This window comes from Coturnix japonica, chromosome 21 (assembly GCF_054131305.1).
Source record: "Coturnix japonica strain WE chromosome 21, WE-NBRP24, whole genome shotgun sequence".
In the NCBI taxonomy this organism is placed as follows: domain Eukaryota; kingdom Metazoa; phylum Chordata; class Aves; order Galliformes; family Phasianidae; genus Coturnix; species Coturnix japonica.
The window spans coordinates 10,261,632-10,276,575 of NC_140683.1; the positions used below are offsets into that span (position 1 = coordinate 10,261,632).

At 47.1% G+C, this 14,944-nt stretch overlaps 1 protein-coding gene and 2 long non-coding RNA genes across 4 annotated transcripts; 1 reads left to right on the plus strand and 2 right to left on the minus strand.

Moving 5' to 3' along the window:
• Positions 1-108: 108 nt before the first annotated feature.
• LOC146757471 (uncharacterized) lies at positions 109-1,372 on the minus strand. The gene is made up of 3 exons (XR_014936331.1): positions 1,236-1,372; positions 741-890; positions 109-226 (listed from the first exon to the last, which is right to left on the minus strand). It is a non-coding gene; the product is annotated as an uncharacterized LOC146757471 (long non-coding RNA).
• On the plus strand, positions 1,200-9,601 carry LOC107321618 (ectonucleoside triphosphate diphosphohydrolase 2-like). Of its 2 annotated transcripts, none has more exons than XM_015878687.3 (9): positions 1,200-1,631; positions 3,071-3,188; positions 4,584-4,734; positions 4,939-5,098; positions 5,237-5,464; positions 5,657-5,929; positions 6,467-6,562; positions 6,876-7,004; positions 8,009-9,601. In XM_015878687.3, exons 1-9 carry the CDS (start codon positions 1,518-1,520, stop codon positions 8,237-8,239), a joined length of 1,500 nt encoding a protein of 499 aa, XP_015734173.2. In that variant the 5' UTR covers positions 1,200-1,517; the 3' UTR covers positions 8,240-9,601. The 2 variants fall into 2 exon arrangements, with proteins under 2 accessions (XP_015734173.2, XP_085377661.1); XM_085521535.1 differs by having other exon boundaries at positions 1,458-1,631; positions 4,584-4,849.
• Positions 9,538-14,743, minus strand: LOC107321621 (uncharacterized). Its single transcript, XR_014936330.1, has 3 exons — positions 14,559-14,743; positions 14,191-14,401; positions 9,538-9,899 (listed from the first exon to the last, which is right to left on the minus strand). It is a non-coding gene; the product is annotated as an uncharacterized LOC107321621 (long non-coding RNA).
• Between the last annotated feature and the right edge of the window lie 201 nt (positions 14,744-14,944).

Sequence of the window (14,944 nt, forward strand, 5' to 3'; positions counted from 1 at the left end):
TTCTGCTCAAGGCTGAAGCACAGCTTTAAGTTCCAGATGTCTTCCTTATCTCGGAAAAACAACCTTCCCAAGATGGAACTTCTCTTCAAAGATCCAAGTGCCATGAATGAGGAACAGCAAGAACAGCCATCCAGAGGAGGAACAAGATTAAGACAGTGGGCAGCCAGAAGGGACGAGGTGTCCTTGTAGCCATGGATAACCAAAGAGTGGGACACCTCCCTGAACACTGAAGGCCTCAAATGAGCTCAGGCGATTCAAATATATCATGTAACCTTGTACATACATAATTCTATGTATATGCAATAGGTAGGTGTGGTTATGAGAGACAGGGACCTGTTGGGGCACATCCACAGGAGGGCCACAAAAATGCACCAAGGAATGGAACAGCTCCCTGTGAGGACAGGCTGAGAGCTGGGCAGCCCAGAGAAGAGAAGGACGTGGGGAGAGCTGAGTGACCTGTCAGTACCTACAGGGCTGTGAGAAAATGGGGACAGACTCCTTAGCTGGGTCTGTTTGATAGCACAAGGGGAAATGGTTTCCAAGGAGCTGTGAGTATCCCTGCTCATTGCAGGGGAGCTGGACTAGATTGCCTTAAAGTGTCCCTTAAAGCTTCCCTTCCAACTCAAACTATTCCATGATTATCACAAAATCATAAAGGTTGGAAAAACCTCTAAGATCATCCAGTCCCACCATCCCCCTACCACCAATACTGCTCACTAAACCATGTCCCTAAGTATTACCTCTCCCCTTTCCTTGAACACCTCCAGATACAGCAACTCCACCACCTGCCTGGGCAGCCTGTTCCAATGCCTGAATGCTTCCCGAGAAGAAATTCTCTCACATCCAACCTGAACCTCCCCTAGTGCAGCTTGAAGCCATTCACTCTTGTCCTATAATTACATAGGAGATAAAATAAGTGATGAAAGCCAGTGGACAAACGGCCTGAGCAGCCACCATAGCAAAGGGCAAGAGCCTAATGCACATGGAAACCCAAACACATAGATGTCCCACTATGCCAAAAACACCCCTCACAGACAAAGGCTGCAGGGAGTGCCCCAGTCCCACAGTGGAGCCGTGAGCAGCTCTCAGATGAAAAGGAAACCCAGCTACAAGGAGTTTCCTGACTTCTAATTTTGGCAGCTCTCTCTAGCACTGCCAGGCACGGAATACCAAAGCGATGAGAGTTTGTTTAATAAGCAGAAAGCAGGCAGTGTTCACCCAGCATTTTTGTTTACCTCAACACCATCGCCAAGGGCGGTTTCGAGGTTGCAGCGCTGTTGAGTGAGCTCAGGGATGGTACAAAGCCACGGCTGCACCAACTGCATGGCTGGCCAAAGGACGCGTGGCTCAGCCCATGTGCTTCTCATGGTCCTGCGGCTTGGGGTTGGGCTGCAGCCAGAGTCTGGCCCCAGCCCCGCCTTTCTCCTCTTTTTAAAGCCTGTCGAAAGCAGCTGCTGTCAGATGTGGGCTCTGTGCTGCTCCTCTGCTTCCTCTTTCACACTCTGATAAAGTGCTTCATGTCTTGGCGTGAGCTCCTTCCTCCCTGGCTGGTGATCGTGGCAGGACTGACAGGCATCGTGCTGCTCTGTGTCTCCACCAAAGATGTGCCCATTGCTCCACTCAGGACCAAGGTAAGAGCGAATGTCTCTGCCAGGGGTGGGCAAACTGGAGGCCATGCAGGGCAATATGCAGCAGGCAATGTCCTCAGCTCTAAGGCTGCTTCTCGGGGAGAACCTGCCAGTTTCCTTGTGCTCCTCCCTGGTGCAAGCCAGGTATTTGATCTACAAACAGGTGCATTGTTGCTTTTTATATCCATTGCACTACTGAGTGACTTACTAGCCTGGAACAACAGTTGAGCTGTGAGCTTTTCCAGCCAAAGACAAACCAAGTGCCCAGCTGCTCAGGGAAGGAGCAGGCTGACCATCACCCATCCTTCAGCAGTGATGTTTGGTGCAGGCAGTGAGGAGCCACAGCTTCAACACCGGGAAAGAGCTGCATCCGTCTTGAAAGCCAGTAGAGCTTTATTCCCTACTTCTCTTCTTCTATCTCTCTCTCTTGATTTTAAGCAAATATTCAGCCTGCTCAATTCAGCAGTTAGATCTGCTCGTGCTTCTTGATGCAAAGCTACTGAGATAAGCTCAGTTGCATGACGTGGTTTAGAAGTAGGTTAACATGCAAGTTTAGAGGCACTGCCTGCCCTCATGCTTGTCAGACTGAACTGGGTTTTAAAAAATCTTCTTGCTCCAAGTTGTTCCCAGCAGCTCTCTGTCCTTCAATGACGTTGATCTGTGGCATCAATGCAGTGACCCCTTGCGCTTCCAGCAGCAGCCTCTCATTTTGTGAGGGAGAAAAAAAATCCCAGCTTCTCTGCCAAGACCACTTGTTTCCTCTTCTCCTAGAGCAGCTGACACATCCCTGCCAGAAATATGAGCTGTCACTCGTGTAGGAGGATGCCAGCAGGCTTGGGTAGAACTGCAGTAGTCCTTCTGCATTCTGCTTGGGCTCCAGCTCCAGCACTGAGCCCAGTGAGGCTGGAAGCTCCCAGAAGGGTGCAGGCAGTGCTCATGGCTGCAGCCAGGCTCCATTTTCTACTAAAACCTTTCTGACAGCACAAACCTCTCTGAAGGTTTCCCCTCCCACTCAGACACAGTTATGAATATTCCTGTGCAAGATGTAGGTAAGGCCATACACTATCACATACCTCCCTGATTCCTTATGTAGGAGGTGTCCCAGACAGGGATAGAGAAGTGAAACCCTATGTTAGCACCAAGGCTGTTTTGAGCATGGGCTGTGTGGTACTCCAGCTCAGTTGGTATAACATCATAGAATACTTTGAGTTGGAATGAACCCACAAAGACCAGTGTGCCCAACTCCTGGCTCCATACTGGGCCACCTGAACAGTCCAGACCCTGCACTGCAAGGAGACCAAGAAAGGTCTTCTTGGCTTTCTATGCAACAGGAGAACACAACAGTGCATAAAGTATTGAGAAATCTCACACTGGCAACCCCACAACAACAAAGAAATGATCATTCAGTGGTATTTAACCAAAATGTTTTTGGCATTTTCCAGTACGGCATTGTTCTGGATGCCAGCCCATCCCGCACCATCCTGTTCATCTACCAGTGGACCACTACCAAGGCAAACAAGACCGGGGTGATCAAAGAATGCAGTTCCTGTACAGTGCAAGGTAAGGTGCCAGATTCATGCTTGCTGGTCTCTGGGATTAGCATGAAATAGAATAAAAAAAAACAACTATGCATGGTCCATTACTGCAACTTCCTTAGCTCCTGTATCAAGATGAGGTTGCTGAGCTCCTTACCTGGGGAGATGGTGAGCAGCGACAGAGTCAGGCCTGGCTGCAGGGTGACTCCTGGCAACTTCTCCTTCCTCTGCACTGTGCTCCAAGCAGGACAATTCCAACCTCCTGTGCAGGGTTTGACAGTAAAAGCATGAGTTTAGTTTTCAGTGTCACATTTTGGAAAATACTGGGCTGTTCCTCACTAGTTTAAGACACATCAGCCCCACAAATGCCAGCAAAAAGAGTTTCATGCCTTAATGCTTGGTGGCTTCCTTTTTTTTTTTTTAATCCCTCAGTCTTGCTTTGATGTTGAATTGTGATTATCACAGGATACTGGGAAACCCTGAGCTCTCAGTAGCAAGGCAGCCAGAGAACAAGCAGGGGGTTGATGCTCTTGCAGACTGCTAGCAAATCAAACCACATACAAATAATACAAGTCTCTCTGAAACCTTGTGTATCCTCTGATTACTGCCATGGTCACACAGTCTGGGTTAAAAAAAAAAAAGCAGCTGTAGCTCAGTGTTCAAAGCCTTATTTGAAACTGCTGTAACAAGTTGTCAGCAGTAGGAAGAGACCAAGGCAAGTCTCCTTCCCAGAAGAGAGAGGCAGTCCTCAGTCTGCATGGCCATAGGCAAGCAGCAGCTCAGCTCTGTGCAGGGCTTAAGAGACCAAAACTGATGGGAGGGAGACCCATAGCCAACAAGGCAAGAGGAGCAGAGGATGAGGAAGGAAGCCTCTTTCTGGGTAGTACTTTAAAACCAACACTTAAAGCCACATTGAAATGTGCTGGCAAGACTCGTCAGGGCTTGCATGCAGCTTCCCTGTGCACAGCACCAGCTTCCTCTAGAGCAGAGGTGCCCTGCTTGTAGGCTGAGGGTTCAGAAACTATCTCTGCCAACACAGAAGGAAGTGGCTGGGGGAAGGATTGACATCAGTTTCAGCACTGTCTGCATGGCGTTTTGCTCATCATTTATAGCAGTCAAAGCCACACTTATTCCTCTCTGTGGGCTGAGAAAGCCTCAGCTGTTGCAGCAGCCATGGATCTGATTCACGGTCACTCACAATATATCTTAGCAGTATAGCTGGGGTTAGGTCAATGCAAACTGGCATTCCCATGTTTACCATTTTGCTCCCAGAAGAACAAGATGGAAGAACAGGAAGAACTCCCTTGTTCCACCTGTAAAGAGCGCTGTCTTTATGCATGTCCTGGAAGCTCTCTAATAACAACTCTCACTTCTCCCACATATTCCCATAGAAAATTCCATTCTTTCCCCTGATCCTCAGGTCCAGAAATCTCGAACTACTCAGATTCTCCTCAGAAAGTAGAAAAGAGCCTGGATACATGTTTGAACTGGGCCCAGAGCAAGATCCCGGCAGAGCAGCACAGCCAGACTCCCCTGTACCTGGGAGCAGCCACCAGCATAATGCAGCTGAAGTGAGTGCATGTTGCAAACCCACACCCAGAGACCAGCACACATCACATGGATCATTCTGTAAATGAATCTCACCCTGTTTGCTCTATCATGTTTCACCCCTAACTCGCTGGTCAGGTAAACCTTCAGCTCCCCATGCACTCGAAGGGTGTACAGCATGACTGTGACCACACCACAAGAGAGCTTTCTTTTTCTTTTCTATCTAGCCTCAGCCATCCCACTCGCTCTGATGATCTCCTTGCAGCCCTGACCGTGGCCCTGAAGTCATCCCCCTTTGACTTTCAGGGGGTACAAATCTTGTCCAGCCCAGATAAGGAAGCATTCAACTGGGTTGCTGTTAACTACGTTCTGGAGAACTTCTTCAAGGTAAAGGATCTTTAGAGGAGGCAGGTTATATCCAGCACCAGCCGGCTGGGGAACGTGATGTGATATGGTTAAAAATGAGTTGAAGTAAGGTCTTAAGTAGTCTTAAGAATTACTTTTCTCTGTTTCTTCTTGGGTCAGTACGACTGGCGAGGACAAATGGTCCCCTCCACAAACGGGATGGCAGGAGTCCTGTCCATAGGAGGAACCTCAACACAGCTCACTTCCAAGGTAGAAGAAGGGAACCAAATACCCAAGGAGGGAGTGAGGCTGCAGCTGTATGAGCAGACACACACAGTGTACACCCATCACTGTCCCTGCCATGGCACAGACCAGCTCCGCAGCAGGCTGCTCTCCACACTCATACAAGTGAGTATCTGCCAAAAGGGCTCTTGGAAGGTTCCTGGTTATTATATCAACCCTTTGCCCCAAATGACAGTTGCATAAGGCGCAGCTGTTTATAGGCAAAATGTCAGTCCATGTCTTTAGTAGAGAGTGGTCCCAAGCCTTGGGATGCCAACCTCCTTCACTACCTGTGCCCTTGTTTTATTCTCTCTCTAGGAACAAAGAAGTTCTAAAACCGTGCCTAACCCCTGCTGGCCCCTCAGCTACTCCCAGGAAGTGCAGTGGAACTCAGTGCACACAAGGCCCTGTGCTGTCAGTGATGACACACTGGATATCCCCAACCCTGACCAGGTCTTCAACATCACCGGCACCAGCAATCCCACTGCCTGCATGAGACTTGTGCAAAGCCTGCTCAATTCTTCCTCTTCCTGCAGCTTCTTCAATAATTCCCCCAAAAGTGCTGACAAGCTCCTCCAAACCAGGTTTCTGGTGGGTTCTCATTTACTCTGGGGTAGGCAATTAGTGCTGGAAACACAAGAAATGGGACCAGCTCAGTCATTAATGAATACAGAGGGAACAGCCACAGCATCTTCTACTAGGCAAGTGGGCCAGTGCTCTGCTCAGTGCCATACAAGCACTCCTGCCCTCTCCCCATCACTGTAGACAGACATTCAAATAAGAACCACAGGCTTCCCACCAAGAGCAATGAAAAAACCTTTTCATTCCATCCTTCCAGCAGTGTCTGCTTGTCAGACTCTGGGGCTCCACTGAGCCATAAAGGCGCTCACATGATCCAGCAGGGATAGGGCAAGAAGGGAGCTGTGCTGAGCAGGTCCTCCTATACCAAGTCCTTAGTGAAACAAAAGATCCATTCCCACTTTGAGTAGACCTCCAGGATGCTCCACCATACATTTGTATCAGAAACCTTGGGTCTATCATTAGGATGTTAAGCAAGATCCCAAAGACAGTGAATTTCAGGAGGCATCCAGGGGGAGGAAGTAACAATTGTTTTTGCTGCCATTGTAGGTGATTTCTGAGGCCATGGACTTCCTGAGGAAAACCGCACCGTCTCCTGACTTGGGTCAGGCAGTCAACAAGCTTTGTGAGATGTCTGTCAAGGAGGTAAATGGACTAATTTATTGTACAGGGGTAGTGGGAAGACAGGAACCTTTTGGACAAAGCCCATGTGAGTCAAAACTAACAGTCAGAAATCATAGACTTATTTTCTTTCCTCTCCAATCTCAACGGCTACTCTTGGTACACTTACATTTATTCACATGAGAAGCCAAAATACCTTATACTGCACATAAAGGAGTGAACAGGAAGCCTGTCTACTCACTCCTGCACATCATTTTGATCTTCCCTGAAATCTAACTATTGAATATTTACTTTTTTCCCCCCTCTCCTTTCATTCTTCCTTTGGAAACAACACCAGCTGGTCAAGGAGTCCCAGACAAGCCTGGATGCACTTGCTGATTACTGCACTGTATCTGCCTTCATCTTTCAGCTCAGCACAAAGGGATACATTTCTGACTTCAATCAGTCCATTCAGGCTGCGTTCCAGGTCAGTTATCTACTGTATGATACATCCAGCTGTAAGGGTGAGATGATTTCAGTAAAGCCAGACTGTTTGCAGTGTTACAAGACCTGACCAACAAGGTTTCCCCAAAAAGGTATTTTCACAAAATAAAAGTTCACATTTGTTATAAGCAAGAAAAAGGATGTCAGAGAGGCAGGGATTCCACTCATGTAAAACAGATGGGTCAGAACCTTATTTGAAGCAATATTATCTTTAGGAATCCACATCCAAGAAGTGAAAGAAGATTTCTTCATCACCACTTAAGACAAAGCTTTGATAATATTTCCTAAGCCAAAAAATTCTGCAGTACATCTGTAGTCACCTTTAAACCAGTCATGCTTTACAGTTGGTGAAGGCAGCTGCTCCAGGATCTGGAGCTCCTAAAGAAAGCAGGATTTTATTGACAAAACAAAAGAAAGCTTACTCCTAAATTTCTCAGCTCACTAACAAAAGTGGGATTCCCCTCATATTCAAGCAGGGCAACGTCAGTAATAGCAGTTCAGTCAGCCACGTAGGGATCACCAGCCAAAAGCAAAGTAATAGGTTAAGTCCAGGGTCCTTCCAGCAAACTCAAACTGAAAAGCCAGAAACAAGCATCCTACAACATCAGTCTAAGATTCATTCGGCCAATAGGGTCACAACCAAAACTACTTACAACAGAGATCCAGCAGGGAAAAATCAGGCAGAGAGCAGGAGTAAAAACAGCACACAGGTACATCTCAGCTCAGAAACAAAACAGCTGCCCAGGGTGGAGCTTAAATGGATCTCCAAGGGCAGTCAGCGAAGGGGGTGATTGGAAACCTCAGGTGATGCTGTTTGGGGCAATTAAGAGGTATCAGTGCACTTGGAGCCCTAAGAGAGGAAGAGCTGCTCATTTCAAACCTAACCCTTGGGTCAGTCTCAATTAAAGCATACAAGGTCTTAGGCCTATTCACAGAAGCACAGCTGTTCTACACAGTTTCTCTTCTGATCTCTTTCCCTGTCAATAGATTGGTGACACATCATCTGTCTGGACTCTTGGATACCTGCTGAGTCTGACCAACACCATCCCTCAGGACAGCCCAAGCTTCCTCAAGGGCATTGACCCAGGTGTCTGGTCTTTGCTCCTCATCCTCTTCGTGGTGCTGCTCACTGGCTCGTTCATGCGCATCTCATACCGAGTGATGGTCAAGGAGAACAGCCGCAGTAACAGGAACAGCAGCGTTTTTGATGACAACTGACTTATTCCAGGACTAGATACTCTTGCCAGAGGGCAGCTAACAGAGTATATACAAAAATATACACAGGTGAAAAATCACCGGAGGATGCAAATGGTTTCCCTGGAGGACTCGAGAGTCTCAGTACCTCATTTCAGCTTGCAACCAGTTGCACTACAGTACACTGAGAAAACAGATTCTGCCATGCAGGAAGCCTGAGGATCACTGTGGATGAGAAGCTATACGTTCTCTAAATGAGACTAGCTTGCACAGATCTTGCTTGAGCTGCAACTGCAATTACTTGTGCGTATGGTGACAATAATGAAAAGATGGTAGTAAATATCTAAAAGGTTTTTTACAAGAAAAACTCACCCACATGGAAGCCTTTGGTATGCTAGGAACCACTGAGGCAATGTCCACCAAGAAGCAATCTCCAAGAGATGCTGCCTTAGTGGTGGTCAGCCCTTAAATGAGGTCTAGAGGAGGTGGAGTCAAGCTTCACCCCTTCCAGAAGTACAGCTGAATTACTCTCACATGTGCTCCCACAGCTGATCTGACAACCATAGTAATTCAGGGTTAAAACTGTCGATTTAAACACTTCAACCAGGATTTATATTAAGATATTTAATCTCACACTTAATATTGGGTGTATGATGGCCAGAGCTACACCAGCTCACTCATTTGCACTGAGCTGCTTGTCTCTCTACCCCTGGAACGTGATACCTGACAGTGTCCTTCAGGCAAGAACAGACTTAGGAACAGCAGCTTTCCCAGTTGTCAGCCAAACAACTTTTGTGTCAGAATCCACTTTACAGACCAACATTCAGGATTCCTCTGGGACTTAGCAGCCATTCCAGCTTCTCTAGTCTGCCCTGTTCTTCTAACAGGAGCTGCTGTACAATTCTCCATATTATTGTGAAGAAAATAATATATATGGATCCAGAGAAATGCTGACCTTTGACTAAAGCACTTAGAGTTCACCTCTCAGAATGCTTCAGAGACTGAAACACACACGTTGTTTAAAGCCCAAGGCACAAATGCCTTCAACTCACTGCAGACCACTTTAAACAGAAGTTTAAATGCTCATAGATGCAGCGATTTGCCTTGCAGGATATTTAAAGCTCCTATGGCACCCAAATCCTTTCAAACCTGGTTATGAATGCCTTGTGTTCCTAATTCACATATAGGACAACACACCCCTCCCACCCCCACCTATTAATATTGGTGTGTTCATAAATTTTCAGGCCAACTAATGAAGGTTTGGAACCTGTCAGTCAAGTTTGGAGGGGTGTGGAAACAGACTGAAACAAGCTTCATATTCATTTCTTTGAGTTGCAGGTTAGATATTTTTAATTATATCATGTTATTAAAGATGTTTGAATAGACTGTCTGTGTTATTCTTGGGAGGAGATCAAAGCAGGGGTTTTATTGTGAATACAAACTGTTTCAGAGGTGAGGACGGGGGATGCTGACTGTGCCTCTGTTTACTCAGGAGTTATGCTGTGTACTCCTGGGGTACACAATGAGAACCCCTGAAGGCACTTTCTTCCCAGTGGCAGGGAGGCAGAAAATGGCTTTAGATAACTTGGCTGCTGGTGTTTTGTTGATGAGAAACACGTCAACAACTTTGATGTGTTCTTTGCTCAAACCATCTGAAGAAGGAAGAGGAGGGACTCAGACAAGCCTGCACAGAAGAAGAACTGAGGTTATCAGGGAGTCAGCAGCACAGGGGAAATCCTCAAGACTTCAATTCTCCTGCTTCCAGAAATGCAATCATAAAACAGCGACCATGCACCACTGGTAGCTCTACTGTCTCCTTTGCCGCCACTCTTCTTCCAAATACAGCCACTGCTGTCTTCAGCTGTAGGGATGGCTTGTATGTTGTCTTACCAGATGAGAGTAGACAAATTCGTTCTCATATAATGACCGTTCTGCTTATTGCAATAGGCAGCCCCAGCAGCCAGGGTAAACCAGGCTTCAAACAGGCAGTACTAAAAGTGCTACCCAGCAGAAATAAACAATTACAGGTGTCTTCATTAGACACTAAGACAGATTGGTATTTTAAAAGCCCTGAAGTGGGTTTTCAGCCATAAAAATAATAAAATGCAAAATTGGGAACTTACAAGAAGAAAGGAAGCCAATAAAGGGAAGCCCTCCTTTCTCACTATGGGCTGAGCCCTGGGAGAGATCTTCTGGCAGGTAATGTCTTCATTGTCAATGCAGTTCTGCTGCTGTCAGCAAGTATCCATAAGAAACCCAAAGCTCCAGAAACACAATAGGTTGGCTGACCTGCTGCTGACAGAGTAGCTTAAACTTCATGTCAGCATGTTTGTAGGAGTATATTAGCTCCTTGTCTTTCTTCCAGTTTATAGTATTTTCAAAGCATCAAAGGATCCCAGCCAATCCATCCCAGCAGACTGTACCAATGAATTACTACACAGAGAAATAATGGTTCAATGCCGTGCAGTTCTGCAGTACCATGTCCAGCACAACAGGACCAGAGCTGCCCCCTTCTCCCTGTTCTGAGACACCCAGCTCCCTGGGACTGTGGGAGAAGGACATAAGGTGAGTCCTAATCTCTCTCTCAATGTTTGGCTTTATACGATGCTGTAGATAAATGAGATAGAGATATTTCACAGGGTACGTATGGGTGAATCAGCACAGCAGGATTTCACAGATGTGGGCTCTGTACTCACAGGTCATCTTGGCAAGTGATGAGAAAATCAGGGAAAATGGCACCTGCGAGAGCTTTGCTAAACTGGTCCCGATGGCTGAACTCTGGCTTCCCATGTAACACGAGGACTGTAACTGTTGCTCTCTTCCAGATACTGTGTCATCATGAAGAACATTGTTTCAAGGAAACAAAGAAGGGCACCAGGTGCTGTAGCACTTGGGCTCATTCCAGTTGTTTGGCACAGCTGGAACAGTGAAATTACTAGAGATTGAAGACAACTGATGGAGCGAGGTCAGCAAAAGATGAGAGGAATGACTTTCAGGATGGCTGAATTTGGAAGTCAATCTGCACATTTTAAATGCTATTCCTATACCATGCCTATGATCATGTAGCAGATTATCTCCCAGTAAAGTAGAAAGCCATATGATGTTTATGTCCTACCTCATGGATTAACACTCCTACTGCAAGAGCTAATTCAGAACACACTGAAGTTTGCTATTAGTAGAACAAGTCCAAATTAAAACCGGGATCAGCAAAACAGATTTTTGCCACAGCGATCTTAAAATAAAAGTCTTTCTATAACACCATCAAATCCAGTCAAGTAGATGCCTGAATTAAAGCGTTCAGGGCTTTGCTGGAGCAGCATATCAAGTCACTCCCATGTGTGGTTTCCATGCAGACGACAAGTCTCTGACCTGCTTTCCTCTATGCTCTCCAGGAGATACAGCCTCCTTGCAGCAGGGTGCTCTTCAATAAGCGCTGCGAGCACAAGCTCTTCTCCCGAGTTGCAATGACGGGGATTAGTCACAAGAGGGATGGAGACCTTCAACCCCAGCACATCCCAACTGCCGGTAGCTGCTCCCGCTGCAAATCAGCTCCATTAGCAAGCAGGCTCGTCCGGAAACTTGATGAGCAGCCTCCTGATGTGGATAGAGATAAAAGACGCTGCACTGTGGAAGTTCTTTACGTGTGGGAGGCAAAAGCAGCTCTAATCTGTGATATAAGAAACTGCAGCATTAGTGGGAAAAGATTGCCATGCAGAGAGATGGGGCAATAGCATGGTGTATGGATGAAGGGTCTTTGGGCAATAAGGAGAATGAACGATCCCTAATAGGAAGAGGAGTGCACTGGGAATGGAGGAGAGGAGATGGGAAGAGACAGAGGGATGATAACACCAACTTGTGTGTGAAGGAAGAGTTATTTTTGATGGCAGCAGGGGGTGTCACCATATGCCACCTCATGGCTGAGTCAGTCACTGCTCCGCACTGCAAACCATCTACAGGAGATCCGCAGAGTGAAAGGTGATATGTACAGTGCTTATCTATGGGCACTGCACTGCAATGGAACTGAATGAGAAAACATGGGAGCAGCGTTCAAAGTTCACTCATTTAAAGCACGAGGGAGATGTAAACAGGCAGTTAATATCGGTAACTAAACAGAGTTAACAAAAATAGAAATGCAGCTTTCAGCTTAGTTTTAACTTAGTTTGAACTGCTCTGCCTTCCTCTGGATTAAACACAGGCCTTTGACCTGGCAATAGTGGCCTCTAATGTTTTTTAGCATCCCTGTTTTAGTCATTAATTCATACAGCAAACTGAACTGATGGGAAATTCAGAAGCATCTAAATGAGGAGAAGTCACTTGCATTAAGTTTTGATGAGAGCTTCCAAAGAAACCAAACCCCAGTTAAACCAGACATCTTCAATAAAAGACTCGATGTGGGAGACACCTTTCCCCACCCAGCTGGTCAAACTGTCCCTTTCCATGCTATTCCTATGACCTTGCAATGTTCCTCCTTCCCTGCCTTGGGAATCTGCAGCAGCTCCTTTGCACATAAAGTCCACAAAACCAAGAACACTGAAGAATGCACTTCATCATTTTGTTCATGCAGGGCCATAGAATTTGTGTTTTCTTCCTCCCAGGACTTGCAGAACTGTCAGCTTAGTGCAGATGATTTGCCTTTGAAGGAACGCTTCATGTCAGACAAGGTTCTGGCACACAGCAGCTTCACTTCTTGCCAGCTCACCTTCTGGTAGCAATAACTGCTGGGCTGCCAGAGCATTAGAAGTCACAGGGCTGAGATGGTCTGCAGCTCCAGCAGAGCTCCATGGAGATTCCTGTGTTCCTTCTCAGAGCCAGCTTAGAAAAACTGGCATTTTACTTGAAGTTAAAAAATGCAGAAGTCTTTAAAATAGAATTGTCATTTCCTGCAGATCTGCACGTAGCGAGGTACTGAAGTACTGGCTGAGTGGAACAGAAATAGCAAAAATAAATGTTGCATGATCAGTGTGAAACGCTTCCTAACCCACGGATATTCAGGTGGCTGAACCTCCCAGGGGAACCTCCAAATGGACTCGATCACAGGAGCAAAGCTGTAGCTACCCCATGGGGTATCATCACCCCCTCCATTGGGTGTGATCCTGCCTGCATGTTGGGGATGGGGATCCAAAGTCTGAACAGTGCAGAGTAATTCCACTCCTTGGCTGCCATCGTGAATGCTGGGGGTGGTAACCATTTCTCACTCTACACATTGCTGATCAGCTTCCCAAACACTGAAGGCAGAGAGAGCTGAACCATAAGTGTAAGCTGGCAGAAGCACAGGCTGCAGAGGCTCATAATTTCTAATGCAGGGAGGAAACAGACCTTTGCCACTAATGCGCAGCCCTCTGCCTTCTGACTGAAAGAGAAGCCTCTATCTGCAGGAAATGCAGCAGCATTTGTACCAGCAACCTCCTCCCAGCCCTGCATTGCCCCCCCCCAGCCTGTTTTTACAGTCCTCTGTGATTTATGAGCACAGCATCTTGCTAATGCTGCTCTGAGCAGGCCTTGATGATAATTTAATTTGTGCTGAATATACTTTCCTAGACAGCAGAGCAAAACACAGGCAAGATGAAGCTCCCTTCTATCTTTTGAATCAGAAAGAAGGCAGTCTTCATTTTTTATCTTACTCTGCAGATATGACATGACATCCTGGAGGAAAAGCTGTCTTTGCTGATTATTGCACAGCTGCATGAAATCTTGAGCGAGTCTGGTCCAGACTGATCCCAGCTGCCTTTGATATTTGTATAAGACAGAGACATTTGGGATTTTGTTCCCCCATACACCTTTATGTGCAAAAGAAAGGTGCAGTCAGAACGCTCTCCAGAGCTGGAGTGAGCTGAACCAACCCCTTCCACCAACTCCGGCATGGATGCAGCCTAGAGTTATCAATTTAACTCAACGTCACGCCTTTAATTACGTGGGACAAATCTGGACCCTGATGCCTTTACATTACTCAGCTATCTTACAGTGAAGCCTCCTACCTTCAGGTATGTGGAGGACGAGCAGGATGTGTGCCTTCCTAGTCCTGTCTGGGCACCTCTGTACTTTGCACAGGGCTTTCCCAAGGCCTCTGTGTGCTGTGGGGCAGCTCCCATGTTCCTCCTGATGCTCTGAGGCTCATCCCAGTCTCTCCATGGTTGTCCAGGTGCCTCTGGGGCCGCTCCAAGTGCTGCTGGGCTCCTTCCAGCATTTCTGAGGGTTCATGTTATTTACACGCCCAAAATTTCACCCACACCATTATTTATATTATATATATAATTTGTATTATATATATTTGTGTTAAGCCAACAACCAGAGGCTATTTTACCTCCTGCAAAACCCTTCACAACATCCTTCATCTCCTGCTTACCTCCTCACCTCACCCTGCCCTCATAAACAGTCGGGTTATCGTTATCCAAGCATAGATACAGATACAAGTCATAACGTGGCTGTGTCTCACACGGTGTAAATCAGACCTGAAGGCAACGACAACCGCGAACGGGGCACTGAGGTAAAAACTGGGAGGCAAAATGGCGGCCGCCATTTTAACGGCCCCGCGGCCTGAGGCGGCTGCGCGCCAGAAAGTGCTAGAACGGCGCCGCAACCTGCGCATGCGCACAGCGCCTCCCTGCCCCCATAGCGCCGCCGCCGCCCACGCTACGCAAAGTGCGTACACGGCTTCGTGAATACGGAGCCGCACCGGCCACCGCCCCGCGGCCGCTGCGGAGTCATTGCGACGGTTACTAGGACACTTCG